Source organism: Mugil cephalus, chromosome 1 (assembly GCF_022458985.1).
Source record: "Mugil cephalus isolate CIBA_MC_2020 chromosome 1, CIBA_Mcephalus_1.1, whole genome shotgun sequence".
Classification (NCBI taxonomy): domain Eukaryota; kingdom Metazoa; phylum Chordata; class Actinopteri; order Mugiliformes; family Mugilidae; genus Mugil; species Mugil cephalus.
Window position 1 is genome coordinate 24,933,359 of NC_061770.1, and position 25,569 is coordinate 24,958,927.

At 40.9% G+C, this 25,569-nt stretch overlaps 1 protein-coding gene and 1 pseudogene across 1 annotated transcript; one reads left to right on the plus strand and one right to left on the minus strand.

The window, feature by feature from the left end:
- Positions 1 to 6,415: 6,415 nt before the first annotated feature.
- On the plus strand, positions 6,416 to 14,893 carry LOC125020351 (annotated as a pseudogene).
- nsfl1c (NSFL1 (p97) cofactor (p47)) lies at positions 14,681 to 24,674 on the minus strand. Its single transcript, XM_047605686.1, has 9 exons — positions 24,516 to 24,674; positions 23,743 to 23,843; positions 22,658 to 22,732; positions 20,828 to 20,993; positions 20,636 to 20,731; positions 18,369 to 18,478; positions 18,146 to 18,283; positions 16,733 to 16,903; positions 14,681 to 15,861 (listed from the first exon to the last, which is right to left on the minus strand). Exons 1-9 carry the CDS (start codon positions 24,615 to 24,617, stop codon positions 15,699 to 15,701), a joined length of 1,122 nt encoding a protein of 373 aa, XP_047461642.1. The 5' UTR covers positions 24,618 to 24,674; the 3' UTR covers positions 14,681 to 15,698.
- Between the last annotated feature and the right edge of the window lie 895 nt (positions 24,675 to 25,569).

Below are 25,569 nucleotides of genomic sequence, written 5' to 3' on the forward strand. Positions count from 1 at the left end.
CATCTTCAGTGAAGTATTTCCACACGCTTGATGAACCGCTCCTAGTTTGCTCCTCCCCTGTCTTCTTAAAGGTGTATTGACAACATTTATATCAAATTATGTGATTTAGAAACAATTGCGACAGGTCAGATTTGAGTTTTTGTCAATCTGTCAGCTCAGATGATGGTAAGATGCTGCAAAAAACAATCAAAATATATATATGTATAAATACATATCAAATATATTAGACTTTACAACTACCTTCTGTTTTACTTCAGGTGCAAAATCAGGGCTTCACTCATTCTTTAAAGGCTCCTTAATATAAAAAAACCCCCTCAAATTATCAGATTATCACTAGACTGCTGGCTATGACAGTGCACTGCAGCCGGGCTCTTACTTCACTTTTCTGTTTTCTGCTACATGTACATACACATGTGTCTGTGCATGCCTGCATGTCGTGTCTGCATGAAGGTGTTAATGAGGTGCAGAAAATGCCAGGGCTCACACAGCCACGGTGGCGTGAGGCCGCAATAACCCATACATAAAAAAAAAAAGGAAGAAAAAAAAGGAGAGAATCTATAGGAAAGCATCCTGCTCCCTCCTGCTTCTGATTATAGTTCATATAGTCAAAAATAAACAGTGAGGGACTGTAAACCAGATTTCCATACCCTCCGGCCGCTTTCCATTTCTGAGCAGAGGGGATAAAGGAATCCATAACTACACCGTGGATCACGTTACTATAAACTTGAATGGAGCTCACGTTTAAAGCCCGTTGCAGCCGTGGATCATCCACACAGACCACCGTGTAACACTCGCTGCACCTGAAAGCTTTTTTCTTTTTCTTCTTTAACATCATGGAAAATTGCCCCTCATACATGTCAGCTCTAATACGTTGTTCTTTTTTCTTTTTTTTTTTTTTACAAGCCTCCTTGTTTTGATTGCAGCAGCGTGCAGCACGCCTGAAGAGTTCAAGAGCGCTTATAAAAATAAAGCCTCCGCTGTCGAGGTCTGGTTTTAGCTTCGGGATAATGTTGCAAGAGGGCGAGAACTTTGCCAGGCAGTTGTCCGTGTCTTAGAAAGTCCTCAAAGCAGCTCAATAAAGACACGAACTGGACCTTTAAGGGCGTTTTCGTTCTCTTTAATCTATGCCTCCACCTAGTGGCTGAGCTGAGTATTGACGGTAAATGAGAGAGTTGTGTGGCTGCAGGACAAGAACAGACGTCCCTCCTCTGATGAAGACTTTCATGCCTGGAACAGATATTCACCCATCAAAAGGATACAATAGTGCACTTATGTAGGTAAACCCCCCATGCTTGGAATCTGGAGAGACAAAAATAGAGCACAAGGTTTTAATCGTTAATTGCATTTTATTTCATAAAAACTTTGTACAACAAAATATAGTCCCATCAGTTTCTGGAGTGTAATGGTTCTCGTTTTGCATTTTGCACTCAAACAATCCAGGCATTTCAGGCTAAGGACTTGTTACTGGCGGGGGTGCGTCTCTGTTCAGTGTATTTTTCAATTCGGATTTTAAGATTTTTGTGTATTTTTGGGTCCAGTGTGTTAATAAAATAGGAGTAAGTCAGAAAAATGGATCAGAAAAAAACGGATACAAACAGTTCTTTAGTCTAAGGGTTAAAACTATCTTAAGCTCATTCACACAAAGTGTAAGGAACACACAGAGGCCGACTTTCAAATATATAAAAAATAAAGAAACATGTGAATGCAACTCTGATAGTGAACCTTAAGTTAAATATGTGCACTATAGGAGTGCATATGCCTTTATACCTTTTGATATTGGGGAACATTTATGTGCCTTTTTACCTCTACTACTAGTACTATAGGTACTTTAAAGTACAATAAGTGGCCCACCAGGCTACAGCAGGACAGAACAGTACCTCTACGTACAACAATGTCCTCCTTCTGTACCACTGTTTCTGACTAAGAAACAAAGAAAAGTCCACAGTCGTTGTGTGAAATGTAATGTACGTGTTTTCGAAGACCAGTAGGAGCAGGTAATTTGTCAGAAATGCACACAGTGCAACTGTTAAAAACGGAGCAGCACCCAGGTCTAAGTTTCCTATACGCTCAAAAATGCTATTGGCCGCCTCCCCCAACACAAACTCAGGAGGTCCGGTCAGGTACCTCAGAGCATAATGAACCCTGCAGGTGGCAGTCACACTGGCCAGGTGGACAAGGGCATGCCTTCATGTAAATTGCATTTATTGTCCATAAACAGAGAATAAAAGTTTAAATGTGTAGTAATGAGTTGTAATGAGATTGTATGAAAATATGTCACACACCATCTACCAGTCTGAGGTCAAGAACCAACACATTTGTCTCTGATCAGAACCTCAGACACGATAATCCGCAGTCTATATAGCTCTATGTAAATTTGGTGGTGTGTCGTGGCAAAATGGGAGAGAATGAACCCAAGCACAGGACTCAGATGTTCAGGCTCAATAGAAGTTTTAATAACAAAAGATCTTGAGCAAAACGTCTAATACACAAGTCACCTCCTAACATTTGGTCATTCAAATTCAAATTCAGAAAACTTTATTTGTCCCTGGGGACAATTCAAGGCACAAGTGAGCAGCATGAAGTGGAAGAACAAGGAAGGGACAAAAAATAGAACAATAGAAATTAAATACAAAATCTGCTATAAATGTTTAACTATCTAGACTGTCCATGGAGGGTGTAAACATGACTGTGTGAGTAAAGTGACTAAAGTGTAAACAGGTGAACAGGAACTAAACTGTGTTTTCGTGTGTTGTTGAGAGGAATTTTCACCGGGAGTTTCTTGTTTGTCTGGTTATAGGAGTGGAGTCAGGGAGATGTGACTATGCTGAGAACAGTCAGATAATACTGTAATAAAATGTGGGTTCCACCAAGGGTAGACTCAAAGTCACCAAATCAGAGCCATCCAATAATCACCCAGAGGGGAAGCCGGGGGAAACGGCTTCGTTGGACAACACAGACCCGGTCCAGCCATTAACAGGGAGCTGGGCAGAGAAAACGACGAGGAGCAACGACTCAGCACTCGCTACACTCGGCCCTGACTGTTCTAAAGTCACAAACAACCATTCACACTCACATTCACACCAATTTAGAGTCACCAATCAGCCTAACGAGCATGTCTCTGGAGGTGGGAGGAAACCGGAATAAATAATTAGATAACTTTAATATATGTTATTATGTGTTGGAAACAAGTTCACTAAAGAGGTAAAACAGATAATTCTACCATTAATTTTGTATGTCATGATTTCTAAGCAGATGCCCAACACATTAGGAGGCTGAACTCACACAACAGCCACAAATCTTCAGGACCAGATTCGAGTCCAGCTCAGAGCCCACTGACAATATATCGATATTACCCAGAATATTATTTACTTTTTAGTTGATGGCAGGAAACATTATTTATTTATTTGAGGACATCTTAAGACTTTTTAATCTGCATCATGAAACGTTTCTGTTGACTCCTCCTCTAAATACCTGACAGGTGAATAGTTTCTTGGTTTCAGTATTGTTTCATTTTCTCCAGGATCGTGTCACAGATGTTTTTTTTCTCCGTGTCTAACTCCGTCTGCAGGTAATGAAGCCATTTTTAATGTTTTCCTTGGTAATATCCAATATTCAGCAGCTCAACTCCGACAGAAGCAGCAGAATTCTGCAGCTGAATAAATTCACTTTAATCTGACTCACAGCTGAACTGGTAGAGTCTGGAGGAGGCCTGGTAAGAAACTGATCCGCCATTTTATATCTGATCAGGGTGACACCTGCTTCCTAAATATGATTTAAACTTAGTTTATTATTTCCATCAGCGACACAGTTTTTTATTTTAAATCTGTCTCGAGAAGTTTGATCTGCTTTTCTAACAGGAAGTGATGAAAGTATATAGTTTTAGTTCAACACAGAGGCGCTTTATACATGATATATACATTTATATATAGAATAGATAAGATACGATGATTTGTAGTAAATAAAACTAGTAGTAAAACAGCACACATTTTTAATATTGCAGCTGTGTCAATAAAGTGCAAGGTCGAGTAATAGAGTGATACTGGAGAGTCCTGGTAAGATTCAGAGTTGAACATAATATAGAATATATAAGAATTTAAATATAGAGATATGTTGTGTTCATATGTGAAGAAGAAGAGTTAAATATATATAAAGTTTGCAGTTGCCTCCTCAGTATATGACTGTCAACATATTAGTGTGAGAATGTTTGTCCTGTTTCCACTGTGCTGACAAGTCACAACAAGATGTGACGGAATACAAAAGTAGGAAATGAACAGAAGCTTTACAGGTGTATGAAGAATGTGTCTATAAACTAAATATTTTGTTAAGTCTATGAACTGTAAGAAAGTATAAAATATACATAATGTCAGTGAAATTATCATCATCAGTGGAGGATCAGCTGATCTGTTTACAACATGAATGATTAGTATTTCAGCAGCATGGACCAGAGACAGGACAGACTGGAGGGACCTGGACCTGGACCTGGATCTGGACCAGGAAAGCAACCTGAACCTGGACCTGAACCCAGCTGCGTGTCCTTTAAGAGCAACTGGTCCATTGTCCATTGTCCATTGGACATTGTTACTGAGTTTAAACCAAGTCAAAGGTAAGATAAGATAAGATAAGATAAGATAAGATAAGATAAGATAAGATAAGATAAGATAAGATAAGATAAGATAAGATGTCTGAGCCTTGTGCCAATAGGTCCCAGTTACCGCTTCTTTGTATCCTGATTACATAACACTGTTACATGTAATCTGTTACTCCCTAGGCCTGCCTTGAATAGTGCCTTTAGTTCCAGTTTGTCCTTCCTGAAGTCGATGACCAATTCTTTGGTTTTTGAAATACTCATGTCAAGATAGTTTGTTGGTTAAAAAATGTAAAATCAAGTAAAATCTGCTCCAGTAACTTAAAATGAAAAGGTGGTTTCTCAATTAAAATACATGGCAGCATTTTATTAAAAGCAGAGGAAAAGTCAACAAATAGTTCCAGATTTTTGTCTGTTGACCCTTTTCAGCTCACATTTAAAAAAGTGATGTAAAGACTCCACTGAGTGGATCAGCACAGTGCCACAGTGTGTGTCCACAAATTCTGTCAGTCCTAATGTCCGCCCTCTTGAATAATTTAATCACATGTGTCTGTGATATTATTATGTCAAGTTAAGGGACTCTGTTAATAGGGAGATATCACCTGAGATGCTTGACCATTCAAATGGAGAAAAGAAGAAGTTAAAGGAGTTTGATTTAATGATGCCATTACCTTAATAACCTGCCAGATAGTCCTGAGGTTGCCACTAGAGTAATACCTTTCAATTTTATTCATTTTTTTGTTATTTTTTATGGCAGCTTTAAGTTCTTTGGTTACCCACCTGGACCTGGACTGGTGGTTCTCTGATGATGTGATCAAAGTTGTCCAGAGCCTCCTCCGATGTTCAGACTGATGTAGATCAGACTTTAGTCCTCCTCCTCTGACCAGACAGTCGTCTTCCTTTACTCCTCTTTAAACTGTCTGTCTTCGCTGGAGACATGTGGACGTTGTTGTCCCTTGTCCTTCAGGTGTAGGTGGACAGAGTCCTGACCTGAAGACCGTGTTTCAGAAAGTAAACTGAATGAGTTTGGAGAAGGTTATCCAGGGTAACTTGTGTTGAAACTTAGTTTCTTAGTGGCCAAAGTTAAAATAATGAACTATGAGGAGAGAAAGAAACAGCTGATGGCTCTGAGGTGAAGAACATGTGCCTCGCTAGGTTTATCATCTCTAACATGATCAGTCAGAGAGTCTAAGGTTTCTTCATGTTTCTGTCTGGTTTGTTTTCTGGTGCTCAGGATGTTTTCCAGTGTTCAGTCTCTGGCTCTGGGTTCCTTCAGTCAGTGGGAGGACTAGTAAACCTACAGAGACTCATCTGATTCAGTCTTCACTTCTACATATCACTCCAGGGACATTTAGCTTGTGTTTGTCTGTGTGTGGACAGGCATGATGAGAACTTATTGTTGATGATTGGTCCACAGAGTCCACCAGCAGAGCTCAGAGGTTCTCAGTGGTCAGTCTACCCAGCAGCATCAGACACAGCTGGACTCCATCTTTCTGGTCTGTATATGTACAACAACCACTTTCCATCATGTCCATGCTGCTCTTTGTAGACCAGTGGATTGTCAGTGTGTCCAACATGGATCTGATGTTTGTCTCCATGGTTTCAGTCTGCTTGTGTCATTCATATCATCTTCTGTTCCAGCTGCTGGAGGACAACATCATCACTTTTGTGAAGAACGAGCTGAAGATGATCCATAATGTTTTGAGTTCAGATTACCCAGAATGCTCAGAGGGTCAGAGGGAGGATGAGGAGGTGTTGGAGGGTGAGGATGAAGAGCAGAGGAGGAGCAGCAGAGATTTATTTGTGAAGATGACAATGAACTTCCTGAGGAGAATGAAGCAGGAGGAGCTGGTTAATCGTCTTCAGAGCAGTAAGAGGATTTCTCTAAACATTGAAGCTGAAGATATATTCACACACTCATTCTTTAGAGCAATGTCATGTTGGGATTTTTACTGGTGAGTTTATTCATTTATCTTATTGTTTGTTTGTTTTTTTTTCAGGACATTTTGCTCTAGTTTGTCGACACCAACTTAAATCTGGTCTGAAGGAGAAGTTCCAGTGTGTGTTTGAGGGGATTGCTAAAGCTGGAAACTCAACCCTTCTGAATGAGATCTACACAGAGCTCTACATCACAGAGGGAGAGACTACAGAGGTCAATGATGAACATGAGGTCAGACAGATTGAAGCAACATCCAGGAAACTAGACAGACCAGAAACAACCATCAGACCACAAGAGTTCTTTAAGGCCTCACCTGGAAGACATGGACCAATCAGAAGAGTGATGACAAAGGGAGTGGCTGGCATTGGGAAAACAGTCTTAACACAGAAGTTCACTCTGGACTGGGCTGAAAACAAAGCCAACCAGGACATCCACTTCATATTTCCATTGACTTTCAGTGAGCTGAATGTGGTGAGAGAGAGAAAGTTCAGCTTGGTGGAACTTGTTCATCACTTCTTCACTGAAACCAAAGAAGCAGGAATCTGCAGCTTTGAAGAGTTCCAGGTTGTGTTCATCTTTGACGGTCTGGATGAGTGTCGACTTCGTCTGGACTTCCACAACACTGAGATCCTGACTGATGTTACAGAATCCACCTCTGTTGATGTGCTGCTGACAAACCTCATCAGGGGGAAACTGCTTCCCTCTGCTCGCCTCTGGATAACCACACGACCTGAAGCAGCCAATCAGATCCCTCCTGAGTGTGTTGACATGGTGACAGAGGTCAGAGGGTTCACTGACCCCCAGAAGGAGGAGTACTTCAAGAAGAGGTTCAGAGATGAGGAGCAGGCCAGCAGGATCATCTCCCACATCAAGACATCACAAAGCCTCCACATCATGTGTCACATCCCAGTCTTCTGCTGGATCTCTGCTACAGCTCTGGAGGATGTGTTGGAAACCAGAGAGGGAGGAGAGCTGCCCAAGACCCTGACTGAGATGTACATCCACTTCCTGGTCGTTCAGGCCAAAGTCAAGAAGGTCAAGTATGATGGAGGAGCTGAAACAGATTCACACTGGAGTCCAGAGAGCAGGGAGATGATTGAGTCTCTGGGAAAATTGGCTTTTGATCAGCTGCTGAAAGGAAACCTGATCTTCTATGAATCAGACCTGACAGAGTGTGGCATCGATATCAGAGCAGCCTCAGTGTACTCAGGAGTGTTCACACAGATCTTAAAAGAGGAGAGAGGCCTGTACCAGGACAAGGTGTTCTGCTTCATCCATCTGAGTGTTCAGGAGTTTCTGGCTGCAGTCTACATGACCCATTGTTACACCAACAGGAAGACAGAGGTGCTGGAGGACTTCCTGGGAGTAAACTACAATAACTCATCTCTGGATGAATTTCTGATCAGAGTCATGATTAAATCCCTGGAGAGTAAAAATGGTCACCTGGACCTGTTTGTTCGCTTCCTTCATGGCCTCTCTCTGGAGTCCAACCAGAGACTCTTAGGAGGTCTGCTGGGTCAGAGAAAGAACAGTCCAGAAATCATCCAGAGAACCATCAACAAGCTGAAGAAGATGAACACTGATGAAATCTCTCCTGACAGAAGCATCAACATCTTCCACTGTCTGATGGAGATGAACGACCTCTCAGTTCATCAGGAGATCCAAGAGTTCCTGGATTCAAAGAACAGATCAGAGAAGGAACTCTCTGAGATCCACTGCTCAGCTCTGGCCTACATGCTGCAGATGTCAGAGGAGGTTCTGGATGAGTTGGACCTGGATCAGTACAGAACGTCAAAGGAGGGACGACGGAGACTGATCCCAGCTGTGAGGAACTGCAGAAAGTTTCGGTGAGTCCTGATGTGATCATTAACAGAATCAATCAGTGGAGATTAGTAGTTTAGTTCTTGAGATGTTCTCATTCTTCTTCAAGCGATGTTACACTGAAAGCTGCTCTTCTAGTTATTGACTCTTCTTTCTGTTTCTCTGTCTTATTATTCTTCCATAAGTACTGTATGATAATTTAGCTGAAGCAACTGTTGATGCCTGACATTACAATGAGAGGAAATTGAAGGCTTTTTCAGAATAATCCTGAAGTGAAGTGGTTCCACATCAACATCTACTTTATCTAATGCTTGTTAAGGTCAACAAAAGCCACCGTAAACTACTGATCATCCCACACAGACACTGACCCATCAATGGAGCACATTGTTGACTGAGTTCAATGTTTAATTTTAAGGAGAGAAGCTGAGTCACATCATCCTGTTTTTATGTCTTTCTTTATATTTTGTTTCCTGTCAAACACAGTCAGAGAAGATGAGCTGAACCACTAATGTGGAGACAAAATGTCCAACAGGATGTGTCCAACTGTCCACTCATCAAACACACCTTCATAGAAATGTCTTCTTCCATTATAACACATTTTATTTATTTGTCTCATGACAGACTTGTTGACTGTGGACTCTCAGAGAGTCACTGTGAAGTTGTGGCCTCAGCTCTGAAGTCCAGCCCCTCCCATCTGAAACTTCTGGACCTGAGTAACAACAACCTGGAGGATTCAGGAGTGAAGCATCTGTCTGCTGGACTGGAGAGTCCAAACTGTAAACTGGAGACTCTGAGGTCAGTTTTCATTTATTTTCTTCTCAGTCTTCTGAAGAATGGAGATCCAGTTTAGATGAGTTCTCTTGTCAGATTGAAAAAGAACTCAAAGAGTTGAAATGAAGGAGCATCATGTTCCTGAACATCAGCAGGTATCTCCTCAGTTATCGGTGGTGGGTCTGATCACAAACCAGATCAAGTGTTCACATTAGCAGAGTTCTTGGTGTCACTCATTACTCTTTCTGTCTATACTGTCTGTGGAGAAATTTCCTTATAGTTGTTGTGTGTGTTGTTGTGTTGTTGTGTGGATGAATGATTGTAAAGTTGATCTTCAACTCATCTTGTTCTTCAGCACATCCAGTCAGTATCAGTTTGTGTTTCCACAGTGTTTCCTGCTGAGCTGCAGTGGAGGGACAGGAACTCAAAGAGGAACTTTGATTAGTGTCAGTCTGACTGCTGAAGCTTCATATTAGTGTCAGCTCAACAGTGGATTTGTGTTAGGAAGACACCACTTCACAGTCAGTGTGGACAACAGGAATCTGAAGAACTCTGTAATGTCCATATGACGTGTGACTGTTGTTGGAAGACACACTTGAACATGTCAACGTCTCCTTAAACATTTGAATGGCACAAACCTCCTGAGACACCAAATCCATGAAGAAGGTCCTGGAATCAAAGAATTAATCAACAGTTTGTAGAAGGTGACATAGATAACAACAACAACAACAACAATAATAATAATGGGGTGTGCTTGGCTTTTCTGCAGGCACTCCAGCTTCCTCCCATCTCCAGAGACATGCTTGTTAGGCTGATTGGTGACTCTAAATTGACCCTAGGTGTGAGTGTGAATACAAATGGTTGTTTGTCTCTGTGTTAGCCCAATAATAGGCTGGCAGCCTGTACAGGATGTACCCCGCCTCTCACCCAGTGAAAGCTGGGATAGGCTCCAGCAACTCCCGCGACCCTAGTGAGGATTAAGCAGTATGGAAGACGAGATGAGATGAGATGAGATGAGATGAGATGAGATGAGATGAGATGAGATGAGATGAGATGGGATAATGGGACGAGGATGGGGGAAGAACATGTCCTGCAGATTCAACCTGACATACTGAAGTCTCCCAGTGAGATAGTGCACTGTCCAGGAAATGAGATGTGAATCTCTATTAGCTTGTCTCTCAGGAGCAGGGGCTGGATGGTGTTGAATGCACTGGAAAAGTCAAAAACATGATCCTCACAGCAGCATTTCCGCTGCTCAAGTGTGGAAGAGTCAGATGGAGCAGATTAAGAATCCTCCACCCGCACCTTCTCCTGGTAGGCAAACTTTAATGAGTCCAGAGCAGACCTGGGGCCTGATATGGTGAAGCAGCAGCCTCTCCATGGTCTTCATGATGCTGGACTTCTGGGGCACATTGATGATGCAGGATGTCTTCACCTGGCCCTAATTGTGGTGACACTCCATCTGGACCAGCTGCTTTTTTTGGATTAAGCCTCCTTAGTTGTCTCACCTACACTGAAGTGATGATGGTGGTGTTGTGAAGAGTGGCTAAGACACATCAGGTGTCCACTAGCTGAGCCAAAGCAGAAAGAGCAGTTGAGGAGTCAGAGCAGTCGAACCTGTTAAACAAGTCATTGAATTGGTTGGCCCTCTCCTCATCCCCCTCCACAGTGGTCCTCCTGTTGGAGCTCCACTTACACCTTCTCACACCTCTTTAGTGCAGCCTACCTTCAACTTCTGCTCCACCTTAGCTCTGTATTTCTCCTTCATCGGCATGAAGGCATCAGGGTACTACTTCTGAAGTCATTCTGGCATGTAGTGTGCCTGGAGACTCACAGATAAAAGTTCAGTGTCATGGCAGCAGATGGTTGTCTTCACCGTTACATGCCCAGGATTACAGTAGGGTTATTATGGTGTTAATAAACATACTGAGCCCCTCACCTTTCCTTTTCCCACTTGTCTTGTTGTCTCTGACCACTTTGACTGTAGTGAATCCTGGTAGATCAGTGTTAGCATCAGGGATGCTAGGTGTTAGCCACGTCTCCGTGAAGCACAGCAGACTGCATTCCTAGATTCTACTGTTCATCACTAGTCCAGTCAGTTTGTCTGTCTTGTTGGCCAGTGAGTTTACATTCCCCATAATAACCGATGGAACACAGATCTTGTATCTCCATCTGTTCGCTAAATGTCTAGCCTTTAGCTCTTCAGCCCAGGTACGGCCACCTTACCTCCTTACGTAAGTGGAGTTTGTGTATGCTGGTGTTTGTTTATTGTGCCAACAGCTGATCCCTTGTATACGTGATACTACCAACTTTGTTATCCATTAAAGTTCCATAACCATGGATACAAAAATACACAATGTGTGTAATTGTTAAAAAAACTACTAACAAAAAGAAAGTTTAAAGCAAATTTGCTTAAAAACAAGTAACAAAAAACTAAAGCTGAAGCTGAACTGAAGCTACTAAGCTGCCACTCTTGTTAGCGCCAGGAGAGGTGACGACAGGATATAGCAGTTACTGTCGCTGTTTGACCAGCAGCTGTAGCGATCATTGCCTCAGTGTAAAAAAAATAAATAAATAGAAAAATACATAAAAAATGGAGAATAGCTGTGTCAGAACACATTTCAGACCTTACTGCTGGTTGTCAAAGATCAGCTGTGATTCTTTGATCTCAGCTCTGAAGTCCATCTCAAACATCTGGACCTGAGTAACAACAGTCTGGAGGATTCAGGAGTGAAGCAGCTGTGTTGTTTTCTGGAGAATCCAGACTGTAGACTGGAGACTCTGAGGTCACACTCCATGTTTTCTTTGTGTTCTGAGATGAATATGATGGTAAAGTTGTGGTGACATCAGGCTGATATTCTATTGATCCACACTGAGGATCTTCATGGTTTAGTCTGTTTTCTTCTTCTGTGCTTTATTTTCCTGCTGATAAAACTTTGAGCTGATCAGTCAGCTGATGGATCAGCTGATTGGTTGTTGGAGCCATTGATCAGTAGCAAACATTTGCTGTTTCTAGTTTCTGATGATTTTCTTCTTTTCTCTGGTTTCTCTGATTAGTTTGACAACTAATCGGAGGAATGTAAAGATCAGTGATGAATAATAAATGTAAATAAACTTTTCCCTCTAACCTCACATCTTTTATTCTTTATTCAGGTTGAGATACTGCAGGTTGTCAGAGATCAGCTGTGATTCTTTGGTCTCAGCTCTGAAGTCCGACCCCTCCCATCTGAAACATCTGGACCTGAGTGAAAACTGTCTGCAGAATTCAGGAGTGAAGCAGCTGTGTGGTTTTCTGAAGAGTCCAGACTGTAGACTGGAGACTCTGGAGTGAGTTCACTGTCTGTTACTGTTGTTGATCTGATATGTGTAATCACCAACTGAATCTAATTTATTTTCATTAATAATTTTGCTGTTCTTCAAGGTGAAGACAAATAAAAACTGATTTAATTAACTGGATAATATGGAGCTTAATTTCTAGTCAACACACATTGATGAGGACATGTTGAAAACCTCAACACATCTGACTGATCATCAATCATTTCATCTTTTATTCTATTTTTCAGATTGGAGAAATGCAGTTTGTCAGGGGGCAGCTGTATTTGTCTGGTTTTAGCTCTGAAATCCAACCCCTCGTATCTGAAACATCTGGACCTGAGATTCAACAACTTGAAGAAATCAGGAGTGCAGCAGCTTCTCGATCTTGTGAATAGTACATACTATAAACTGGAGACTCTGTGGTGAGTAGAGGGTTCCAGTCAGTTCATGCTGCTTTCATCAGTATCGTCCTAAACACAGTTAGTATCAAAGATCCAGTGTTTCCTGTAAACCTGCAGCTTCTCAGTGAAGCTGTGAGAGGAGACATTGGTGGATAGAGACAGTGGTGGTCATTCATCACATCTGACCAACAACTGATCACAGCTCTGAGATCAGTCTGACTGAAGCCTGCACATCACAGAAGCAGCATTACATTTAGTAACCATGAGTTTCTTAGTCAGCTGATCTTTGTTTCCATGGAGCAGCAGTAAATCCATCACTAAAGTGTTGGTGCAGTAATGAAGCGTTCAGGACTCTCAGCAGTTTCTTAGCGAAAACTGCAGAGGAAACAGACTTGATGCTAAAAGTCTCTGCAGGTCTGTGTGTGTTCACTCCAACACGTTAACATGAAGCTGAAAGGAAGCTGGCTGAGCTCCACAGCTGCTCCACTGCTGCTCTGAACAGGACTCAAGTCCCTGCTGCTCTTTCTACTGGATGTGATGATGAAGGGAATCTCTGGAAACACTCCTTCACCTCCTCTCTTCTTTCTCCTCCTCTCTACAGGTGGGAGTAAACAGGAGGATGAGCTGTGTCCTGATGATCCAGAGGTTGATTGAACCATGTAAAAAAATCAGGCCATTTAGAGATATTTTTCTTTTTACTTTTTGGTGTTGTTTACTACTACTACTACTTTTTTGTGTTGGCTTGGGAGGACTCAGGCCTGTTACCCCATTTATACCAGCCGTCCCTGGTTATATGTATATATGAAACTGATTTAATACATAATTTAGGAATAACATGGCCTACTTAGTACAATTCATACAGTGGCTGATTTCTAAATGTCACTTTCATCATCTTACTGATGTCTCAGTAACAAAAACATCCTCACATAAGCTCGTAATAAGTTACTTTTTTCTGTTTGAGTTAATATTAAGACATTTAAAAGCAATATTGTATCAGATGACAGAATATCGCTATATATATTTATATATATATACACACATTGCTATATATCGCTATTGCCGTTATTTTTTCGGCAATATTTTTTCTCACTCCTACTATTTTGTATATACTTGTGTTTTTACAGGGAAAAGGAGAGAACCTCTCCAATCTGGTTGTACACTGTATAATGACAATAAAGGGCATTTTGTTCTATTCTGTGTTGTTGTGCACCACACATGTAGCTTAGCCACCCTTCTCATCAAGCACAAAAACAAATGAAATAACAAACATTTCATTCATAGGCCCTACAACAGGGAAATGGCTGATTTTAGTGTTGAACACTAAAAATCAATGAAACCCTAATATTACAGAATGAATGGTTTTATTTTGTCACGGCTGAGAGATAAAAAAAAAATGCAGATATAATGGAAGTCAATGGGACATTTTTGTCCCCTAAGGTCATAAGAGGGAAGTAAATTTTAAATCTGATGCTACACAAAAACTAATAATGCATTCAAGTCAATATTTAAGATAATCTTGCTCATACACGAGACTGATCTGAAAAAACGTGCCCCAACCCCACGACATTAGTTTTATGTTTATGTTCTTTTATTTCCCTACAAACCAGTGACTTCAAGTCATCAAACTGGCATTTAAAGGGTTAAAATTCCTCCAGATGATTGAACTTTTGGTAGTTTTGTAAAGTGATGAAGTGGTTTAAGAGATTTATGCAGAAAAAAACTGAAACAAATATGAATCCGTTTAGTTTTTATAGCCGTTTTTGCTAAAGTGGTAAATTAAACTTAAATACTCAGATAACGGTAAAAGTCGTTACCACCTGGATTATAATAAAAACACAAGACGGGGAGTTCTTTATACATGAACCATAAAATGGATTTATTTCACCAGAGGTCTAAACATATTTCTGTGTTGCTCCAGGATGCATAGAAGAAGATGTCAGTGTTACTTCCACGACTACAAACCAGTGTTTACAATCTATGTTCTTCTGCTCGACCGTTGCTTTTCTTTCTTTCTTTCTTTCTTTTTGTTTTTTTGGAAAATAAATCCAAGTGTGACCGGTTTATTTCTCATCATCATCATTTATCAAAATGCCACCGACTAACTGGGAGAGAAGCCTTTCATCTGTAAAGGAGGAAAAAAAGTGGAGGTGGTGGTTGTTGTTGTTGTGGGGGGGGATTAAGGGCAAGTTTTAAAAAAATAATTCCATCTTTATTTGAAGAAAGGGTCGGGTGTGACGTGGTGGTCTGCAGGTGGAGAAAGAAGAGTAAGGCTACCGGTACACGTCGGTTTGGAGAGAACTAGAAATAAAAGCCTCAGTTTTTGTGTTGCAACGTTAACACTTCTCTCTACAAAAACAAGATGTGGAGAGAAGTGGAAACGTGTGTCGAGATGTTCCTTAATGAGACTTATTGTCCTTGTTTGTGCTGTTGAGGCAGAATTAAGGTTAATAGAGGAAGAGAAGTAGGGGAGGGTGTTAATGGAAAATAGAGACGGCTTTTAGCGAACGACTAATCCCCGTCAAAATCCGCAGGCTTTCCCGACAGGCTCCTCAGTGGGAAGGTTTTTAGTTGCCCTCATCGCTGTCTACCAACAGACTGGAGAGGGTGAGACTGTTTTGGGGAGGGTGGGCGGAGGGTGGGGAGGGCGGGGCAGGGGGAGCAGAGCGTTTCATTTTAGAAAAACAAAAAAAAAATAATAATTCAGAAATTAGAAGTCCATACATCAAGTCCGTGCTTTCTGCTACCTCCGTACGGGGCTAAGCAGGTTTCACAGGGCTGCAGTTGCTCAGCCACGCCACCAGGGGGGAGGTGGAGCGGGTGGAGCAGGTGGAGGAGGAGGGTGGAGGAGGAGGGGGGAGGCGGGCCTTCAGTTTAGCCGCTGGACGATGACGGCGTTGAGGAGGTTGGCCTGCTGCAGCGTCAGGCTCTCGTCCGACAGCTCCTTGTTGGGGAAGGTGGTCATGAGGATGAACTCTCTGGCAGCCATGGAGGGACGAGCCGCCACCACAAACTGTCTCACGTCAGACACCCTGAGGAGGAGGTAACCATGGAAACAAAGTCATCACACAACAATGGTTTGGTTTAATTCAAAGACACACACACAACATGTTTCTCCTCCTCAGATTCAAACACTGATGACTAGAGACAAAGCTGGCAAATAATGAAGAAGAAGAAGAAGAAGAGGAGGAGGAGGAGAAGGAAAGAAGAAGAAGAACAGGAGAGAAAAAATAAAGAAGAAAAAGAAGAGTAGAAGGAGGAGGGGAAGGAGCAAAGAAGAAAAAGAAGACGTGAAGAAAAATGAAGAGAAGAATGTGAAGGAGAAGAAGAAGGTAAGAAAAAGTGAGAAAAAAGAAAAGTACAGAGGAGGGAAGAAAATGAAGAAGTGATAAAGAAAAAGAAAAGAGATGAAGTAGTACAGAAGAAGAAAAAGGGAAAAAAATAAGTGATGAAGAAGGAAAGAAAGGAAGAAAAAGAAGAAGTGATGTAGATGAAAAGATGAGGAGAAGGAGAAGGAAAGAAAAAAGAACAGAAGAGAAGAAGTAACGAAGGGATGAATAGGAAGTGATGAAGAAAAAAGAGGAGGAGAATGAGGAAAGAAGAAGAAAAAGAACAGAAGAGAAGTAAAGAAGAAGAGAAGGAGCAGGAATGAAAAAGAAGAATGAAAGAAGTAGAGGAGACAAAGAAGAAAAAACAAAGGGAACGTGTTTTTGTTGCCAACGACCATTAAAACAGAGGATGTCTGTCTTTAGCTGTTATTTGTTTGTCTAAACTTCATCCATCCATCCATCCATCCATCCCTCCATCCATCCATCCTTCCATCCATCCATCCATCCATCCATCCATCCATCCATCCATCCATCCATCCATCCATCCATCCAGCAGTAAAGAGCTGTGCTTCACCTGTGGCTGTGGTTGAACTTCTGGACCAGTCTGCCCCCGTCGGCCAGGCGGATCTGGATGTTGGTGACGGGCTGGGAGGGGTCCAGGTTCACTGAGGCGCTGGCCTGGGCCTCGTTGGCGGCCTGGTCCTGTTGGGTCGTAGCTGGAGCTGTGACCAGCTCTGGAGTAGCACTGAGGGGGAAGAAAGAGGAACCCAACTCAACACACGACACCGGTTCAGTTCACTTTTAATTCTTCCACACATTATGTAACTAGTTACTGAAAATAAACGTGATAGTGATTCTAACTGAGGCAATAAATGCTGATAAATCCACATCCCACAAAAAATAAACATCTTTATCTTGAATTTTTCTACATTTTATTCTGTATTTTACTTCATTCATTTTTTAATGTTCTCATATCTTATTATGTTTTTATGTTTTAGCAATTTTATATGTTTATTTACTCATTTATCCTTTATTATTTTAACTTTTACAGTGTGCATTGGTCCCTCTTCCTGTCAATCAAATGTAAAACTCTTTGACTGCCATTCATTCATTTGTTTTTAAAGGTGCTGTATCAATAGAAATTTGATTAATTGATAAATTGATAAAAACAATGAAGGTGCTGCAATCTTCAAAAACTAATAAGAACAAAGTAAAAACAGAATAAAAACCAAGATGAGCACAAACTATAGGCAGGTTAAAAAACTAAAAACCAATAAAATAATTAAATATAATAATATATTCTTTAACTGTTTTTATGTGAGGGCGGCTGCTGAGGAGAGGGCTCCCTCTAGTGTCACTGTACAGGAACAGGCAGATGAATGTGGGTGAAGTGGGAAACCAACAGGGCCAGAAACACAAGTCTACTACTGGTCTGAGTTCATGTTAGGCTCATAAACAGGAACCAGAGACCCCGTACTTCCCTCCAGCTCCACTCTTCAGATAAATATGTCTCATGTTTGTTCTTAAGATGAGTACAAGTTAATCTACATTTATCTTTAATAATCTTGAACAAGTGTGGCCATAAATCTTTATCATCCACAGCTCTGTTAGAATAAAACGGATCCTACTGATAATAATTACTGTATTTTATTTTAAACATGTCCTAAATATATTTAAAAGTTTAGGTTTTGGTTATTTGTGGAGATCCAGATGCATGTATTTAAATTAACTTCAGTAAATGTGTAGCAGATTTATCATTACTACTGAGTATCTGATCAAATGCAAAATCAAAGTGACCATAAGCAGCGCACACATTATGTACCAGATTAAAAAAGTTAAGAAGTTATTATTCAATAATTCTCCTGTATCATATATGACTTAGACTGAACATTTAGCTCACTTTGTGAAAAATATATCAGGATATGACTTTTGGTTCCATCTGGTTCCACATCTTCTCTCTCAGAAAACACCACAACCCAGATCTCACCTTCCCAGCTTCTGTCCTTCGCCTCCAAAGGCTTTGAAGGCCACCTTGGGTTTGGTGAAGTCCTCGTCCCTGTGGTCCTCCATGTCTAGATTCACCTGCCCCCCTCGAGACCGCTGCCTCAGCTCCAGGGGGATCTCCCTGTGGTGGGGTGACGATGAATTCATTGTGTAAGTGCGCGGCCACAAAATTAGTCCGAGTCCTCGTGGACTCGTGTGGAACTCACCCCCTTCTGATTGCCTCCAGGAAGTTGGCGTTTCCGGGATCGCTGTAGTTTCTGAGGTCGCCGTTATCCAGACTGAAACCCGTCTTCCACAGCTTAAGCACCACGTGTACCTGACACACACACACACACACACAATTGATCAACATATGAGGATATTATTCTCCTACGGTTACAAACATTCAGCTGGAAATAGCCACAGCTGCATCTCTTGGGATTTATTTAGGAAATTACCAAACAAACTGCTGGGAATCAAAAGCACACGCTTGTATACGACTAAAGGGAGAAGTTTTTCTCTTAGTTCAGCACCACAAACCTCTTCTTTACTCACCAGCTCCTATGTGCCACTAAACACTACACAGGCTCTTTGATTTAAGAGGGAACAGCTTTGTGCACTCCACAACATTAGATTATTTAAGGGTAATAAGACATCTCACTTCTGTTAATTAGCATAAAAAAAAATAAATTTTCCTATTACGATGCTGAGACGATGCAACTTTGCACACATTTCCTTGCACAAACCTGCACAAACACATGCTGCTTTGTTGCCATTTTTATTCACATTTCCACTTAATTCATCTTTATTCTTATCTATACGGCTACTTACCTCTATACTGTACTGAGGGCATAACTTTGTTCCATCTCATGCTTCTGTGCGGTTGTGAACTTTTAGCTGGTAGAAAGCTCCTAATCTCCAGAGCCATCAATGTTTGATGAATGAATCTACTCACTAAAGACGCATTTCCTCCCAACTTTCCTCCCCTCGTTATTCCTCAGCTGAGCTCTGAAGCCCAGAAAAGATCAGGTGCATTTATGGTGCAGCTCGTTTCGTCTGCAGCAAACACCAGCTGGTTTTCTAGATAACATTATACTCTGGAAGATAAACTGGGCTGTTGGGGGATGAGACCTCTGATGCTGATTTTACTTTAACCGACCACTGCAGGGCTTCGGTCAGGAAGCACTCGAGACATTTTACTGAGGATGTGCTCTGAGTACAGAGCAGTGTCTCAAAATATAAGAAATAAAGGACAAGTTTATCTTTGCATACTGCTGTAAATTCGCAGTGAATAAAGATACACAGCCACAATCGTATTATCATATTGCATCTTCCTTTATTCATTAGTGTAACTAACTAAGGCAGATGCTAATGCACCAATTAAAAATGTGATTTGCGCAGTGACAATAATAAATAATAAACTATACAAGCTCACATATCGCATCATGAGGAGTTCTGGGCTTGTAAATCTCTTATTTGAGCATCTGAGCGTGTTATGAATTACCAACCGTTTGTAACCAATGAAAATACACCGTAACGACTCTAAGGCTGGATAATCGGAGACAAAACAAGCATCGTCTCTGCTTCCGTCCCCTCCGACGGCACCGACACACTCGGTTTCTCTTCCGTGATAAATGAAGTCGGCGGCGATCAGAGTAATTTGTGGTTATTATTATCGGTAGGAGCAGCGCAAATCACAACTTAAATGAGTGCGGTTCAGTTTGACATTATTGTCAGTCCGTTAGATAAAACACTTAATTTTATTAAAATCAAAAATTAATATTATAAAAATAATACTTTTTAAAGTAATCTAAAGACTAACAGACATAACAAAAACAACTCAGTTAGCCTAGAAGATGCTAAATCAGGACCATGCTAAGTTAAAGGGGACATTTTAAAGAGTGCAAATACACACCAGGAGTGAAACAACACTATCAGAAAAGGTAAACAGAATGTACACATTCATTAACATCACCTTTAACACAACTTACAAAATAAAATGCCTTTCAAATAAAAGCCTGAATAGATAAATGTTTCTAACTGGAAGAATTCTTCATTCTCTACACGCTGGTTTTAGTCACATGTCTAAATAGGTATGGTAATATGTCTAAATGATGTTTGCGATGTTCCATGTTATGCTGGTGCAGAGTGCATGTTAGATGTGACTCATCTTAAAGGCTGAGGGCACCTTCTTCTGTGAGACACTTCTTTTTTGTAAATTTCTTCAAACAAACAAAATGTGAAGATGTTTTATGAAAATGCAACATATCAGTCCCAGTTCACAAGCTACAAAGCAGCATGTGATTTCACTCGAAACGATCTGGAATCTAGAAACTGAATGGGATTAATAATTAGTCAGTGAACTTAGCGGCGCCTGAGGCGTTCACTGGCTAAAGTCTCACTTGAAGAGGTTGAATAATGCCAGACGTGCAAGACAGGAAACAAAGGGTTGTGAGCTATAAAAAAAAAAGGGCAAAACAAAAGAAACACTCACATCTTGCTGGCTGTTGGAGGCGTGTCGCTCTCCGGCCACATAGGCCGACTCCTCTTCGGGAGCGGCCCCGAGCCTGTAACCTCCACCTACAAAGGCCTAGGAGGCAAGTTGGTACAAAACTAATGATGAACATATACTATTAAGGAGGCACATCCCTACACATCAGCATTGTCCACATGAGCTTCACTTCACCTTGGCTCTGCCCGGCTCTGACGGGCCCTTCCCAGCCCGGTCTAAAGGCACAGCTCCGTGTTCCCTGGCGCCCTTGAACAGGTCCTCCACCACTTCGTTGGAGCTCTTCTTCTTGGGAGGCCCAACTATCTGCTGCCCGCTGCGCTCTGAGCCCCCTGCAAAAAACCTGACAGGGAGTAAATAAAATAAAGACAATATTTATTAATAATAACCAGATATACTGTGAAAAATGAGTTTGCTAAAGTTGTGGAAGCAATTTAAAATGCAAGTGTGTGTTTGCAAAAACATTTATTTAGACCCATTTCCATTCAACGTGGTTCAAATAAAGATTACATTTTTATATAAATAATAAAATCAATACATAAAATGTGCACAGAACACAAAATGAAATTAAACTTTGGAGAAAAAATAAATTCCTCTCCTCCTCCTCGTCTAAAACATGACCTCCAGAGCTGAAAAGTCTCATGCACAGTGCACTCGTGCTACGTGGGTCTTTTGTTGTCAGTGACACTGTGTTGTCAGCACAATTACAAACAACAACTTGTCACCAGAGCTCTGCACACGGCAGTCAAACAAAGTACAAATACATAGTTTGGAGGCTGCATTCTTGTTCTTGGGACAATCAGAAGCAAGTTGACAACAGACCTGAGTGACCTTAAAGAGGACGTGTGCTTTACTGCAGATCAGAGATATATGCAGCCTGTGAGTTATAGGAGACCACTAAAAATCTTAAAATCAATCATAAAACGTACTGAGAGAACAGAACAGAGCGAAATGTGACGACCAAACATCACAGAAAGAAGTCTGGCAAACAGCTGCAAAGAGCACGTTACAACAGTCGGGGCAGGATGAGATAAAAGCACGGACGAGCCTTTTAAATGTTTTAAAAGATAAGAAAATACTTGACCTTCAATAAATAAACGCCTTAACTGGAAAAAACAACTAAACATCCGTCCACATTTAGGATCTGATAGGTAGATGTTCATCAGCTTCTGACATCAGCATAAATAGCATGGAGCCAATTAGTGGGACTTTCTTGTCTGGAAATGATCTCACAACTCAAACTAATGAGATGGAATAGAAGCCTGGTAATAACAGGAGAAGCCTTAATTCAATTATCCACGTCCACACAATCGTGTTAAAGCTGTGGCAAGATCTTTCTTTTCAGCCAGGACTCAAAGACCAAGACGTTTATTCTTTCACGTTTTCGTCAGTTTTAGAGAAAAGTTCATTTCCAGTGAGATTTCTCACCGTGAAACTCATCAAACGAAACTAATGGAACCAAGCAAATGCCAAAATCCACAATACGACGAGGGGAGCTGTAAATTATTCATATGATTGATCGGATGAAACGATCACTGTTCCTTCGTACCATTTGCAGGCTGAATGCAATTAAAAAATAAATAGTAGAGTGTAGTGCCCCACACAGTCCCCAAGCCACCGGTTCGCTGCACCGGCCCCGGCAGCACGATCTGTTGACGCTGCAGAATAAAACGCGACCAGCTCACAGTGAATGAGCAGAGACCAAAAATAGTTTGGTGCATTCTGAAGTCACACCCGGTGACTAGGTGTGATTTCCACCGGCCCGGCCGACTAAGAGGATGCACGGCTCAGACAAACACCTGACGTTTATACACTCTGAGGACGGTCGCAACGTTAATTTATGAGACTGAGGGTGTCACGCTGAAAAGAAGAAAGCCGACCCTGAGAGCTGAGAGCTGAGAGCTCAGAGCTGTAGATGGAGGAAGACTTGGGCACAGTTCTCTGGCATTTTATATAAAGTGACATGTTCATTAAAGATACAAGGACGACAGTGTGTATTAAACTGACCTCTGGCCTTCCTCTTCGTCACTCTCTTCCTCTGCCTCGTGCATCAGATCTCTGAAGGACGTCACCCTCGGTTGACTATTGTGGAAAAAGATAAAACTATGTTTCATAGGATTCAAACTTTCCGGTTCATTAGGTAACGCTCCTGCACTAAATCTCTCTTTATGACTGTTCTGATGTTTATGTTGAAACAGCTTTAGAAAAGGTGGTAATTTAACAGAAACAATCATTTCATAGGATGTAATTTATGATACCGTTAAACTGGTTTGAATTAAAGTGTTTACATTCGTCAGCTCAGCCCACTGACAGAAACAGAGAGGTGAAAATAATAAGAACAAGTACAAACAAAATGCAACGTTATAGCGCTACAAATCATTACAACCAACATCTCTCTCTCTTATTTTAAACCCAGAACCTTCACAGAGATAAGATTTAGATACTTGTGTTCACACTAGTGAACCTAATGTCCTGATCAAGTCCTGGTTGAATCTTAAATTAATAAAACTTCCAATCAGTCCAATAAATAGAGATGTCAGAATTAATGTAGTGTGGAGATACATAGATAGATTTCTGAATCCTCTCTGGAATATCTGTCTCCAGAAAACTTTTCTCTTCCTTTAAACGCAGCGTTCAGTGTTTGTTGTTGTCTACACGGACTCCATTTAGTTCTTTTTTTTGTTAAGTTGGTAGTATGATAGTTAAAGATGGTGTCCTAATACCACCGCACCAAACATCAACATTACACTTCACTTCATAAAGTAAACAAACATGTTCAGTCACGTGATTTTTGTTCTTCTCTGTTTATTTTTTGACAGCTTTGACGCTTCGACTTTGACGCTAACAAGCTGGAATTAAAACAGAAGAAGAAGAAGAATGTTTTGATGCTATAGGGACAAGGTTTTGCTTTTGGTTTAGGTCAGACTTAAAATGAATACGTTCAGGTTTGGCTGGAGATGAATCCTATTCCACATCCCTAATACCTAATAAGACATTAACTTTTAATTCAATCTGCAGAGAGGAAACACGTTGATTACTTAACCCTTCGCACTGAATTGTTATTAACAGTTAATGGCGGATTGAGACTTCACCTTGGGCCTGCAGACCGGGACACTGAGGAGCCCCCCTCCGGCTGAGGAAGAGTCACTATGTCATCATCAGCTCCATCCTCAAAGAAACTGGCGAGAGCAAGCTGAAAAAAAAAAAAGAGGAAACTGAACATGACAACAAGCTGCTGACACACAATTTACCCAACTTATCACCCAATAAAACGTCACATACTGATGTGTAACAGCTCACTGGGGAAAAAAAAGGCCATCTACGTGTATGTTTACACGTGTTTTCTCTTTCTCTATCGTTTAAAAAAAAGACAGGAAACCGTGTTTTCTGGAGACATGTTCAATTTTATTCTCTCTTTACTATTTTAATAATCAGTATTTGCATTTTCCTACAGTATTAAACCCCATAAGTGATGCTGAAGTAACACACACATATATTACCGTTATCTAGTCATATTTTTAGTGTAACATTGCTACAGGCTAACGCTAGTTAGTCAGATAGCATGGGTCAATGGACTCAAAGGAGAGCAGCTAAAACTTAATGAAAACCCCTAATTTGTAATGAGACCATGTGGTTTTCAGATTAACCGTGGCCAAGCGAAAGTATGACCGTGTGTTTTATTACCGACATAAACCGGTCAGGCCATTGTCAAAGGGTGACTTGCACAAATTACCGGCAACACATGCTAACGTTAGCCGCCGAGCTAATCGTCCGACACATCCCGTGTCGCCGCCGTTTCTTTAACAAATCCGACGAACGCTTCGCGGCGTTGTTTGGGATAAAAAATGTGAGAAATAACCCGGACCTGCAAGTTCCAGCCGGCGGACTCCAGGAAAAACCTGGCCCTCTCCTCATCCACATCGGTAACAGCGACGAACTCCCTCACAGACTCCTCTTGGCTCGCCATTTTGATTTGCTCCTACGATGAATCGTCCGCTTCCACCTGAGGAAACAAGCAACGAGACAATGGTTCCTAGGCCCCCCGGGTTCAGACGGTTCACCACGCTGAAATAATAAAATAAGATAAAATAAAATAAAATAAAATAAAATAAAATAAAATCGTGTGGATCAAAACACATTTGCACATCTCACTTCTTGCTTAAAAATCTATTGTATATAAAAATTCTATTGTACTTGTCCTTTATTTTTCAATTTTTTACTTCCTCAAGTCTAATTTATGCTTGCAGTTTTATTTTTCACGCTTTGATTGTTATTTAAGTTCTGTGTTATTGTACAAGTGAGGAAAACCCAGTCAAATTCCTTGTACGTGGACATAATGATTCTGAAAAGACTCAAAACTAGTGAACAAAGAAATGACACAGAAAGATTACACTTGTGTATTATCTATTCAAGAAAATTAATAATTTGTTTATATCTGCTAAATGCAAATGTATGTGAACCCCTAATTTTATGTCCTTATGTACTGTATATGTATATGTATACCGCTCGTACTGTATTTAGACTTAGATAGACTTTAATGATCCACAAGGGAAACTGCTTAGCTTAATCTATCTATCTATCTATCTATCTATCTATCTATCTATCTATCTATCTATCTATCTATCTATCTATCTATCTATCTATCTATCATGTCTTTTTCTCAGATAGCCACAAGGGGGCAATATATCCACAGTTTACAAAATCTCTGTGATGGTTCTCAGTCATGCAGGTCACTTCATATCCCAAAAAATAACAATCTGAATGGGAAAAAACAGTTATTAGAAGACCGTTCATTAGAAAAAGAAAGATAACGGGATCACAGCTTTTTTCCTCCACAAATATAAATGTAAATGTATATAACACCCACAGATGTTCCCATTAAAACCCACCAGTCTTTGAAAACTTGGATGAAATGTCTT

What these genes read in the sequence shown, in the direction of transcription:
- nsfl1c (XM_047605686.1), bottom strand. Translation starts at nt 24,617, where the DNA reads ATGGCGAGCCAAGAGGAGTCTGTGAGGGAGTTCGTCGCTGTTACCGAT. An exon ending in TCCCGGTCTGCAGGCCCAAG is followed by an intron (nt 22,733 to 23,742) that starts GTGAAGTCTCAA and finishes TTTCCACAATAG; the next exon opens with TCAACCGAGGGTGACGTCCT. An exon ending in AAGTTCAACCACAGCCACAG is followed by an intron (nt 15,862 to 16,732) that starts GTGAAGCACAGC and finishes CCTCCTCCTCAG; the next exon opens with GGTGTCTGACGTGAGACAGT.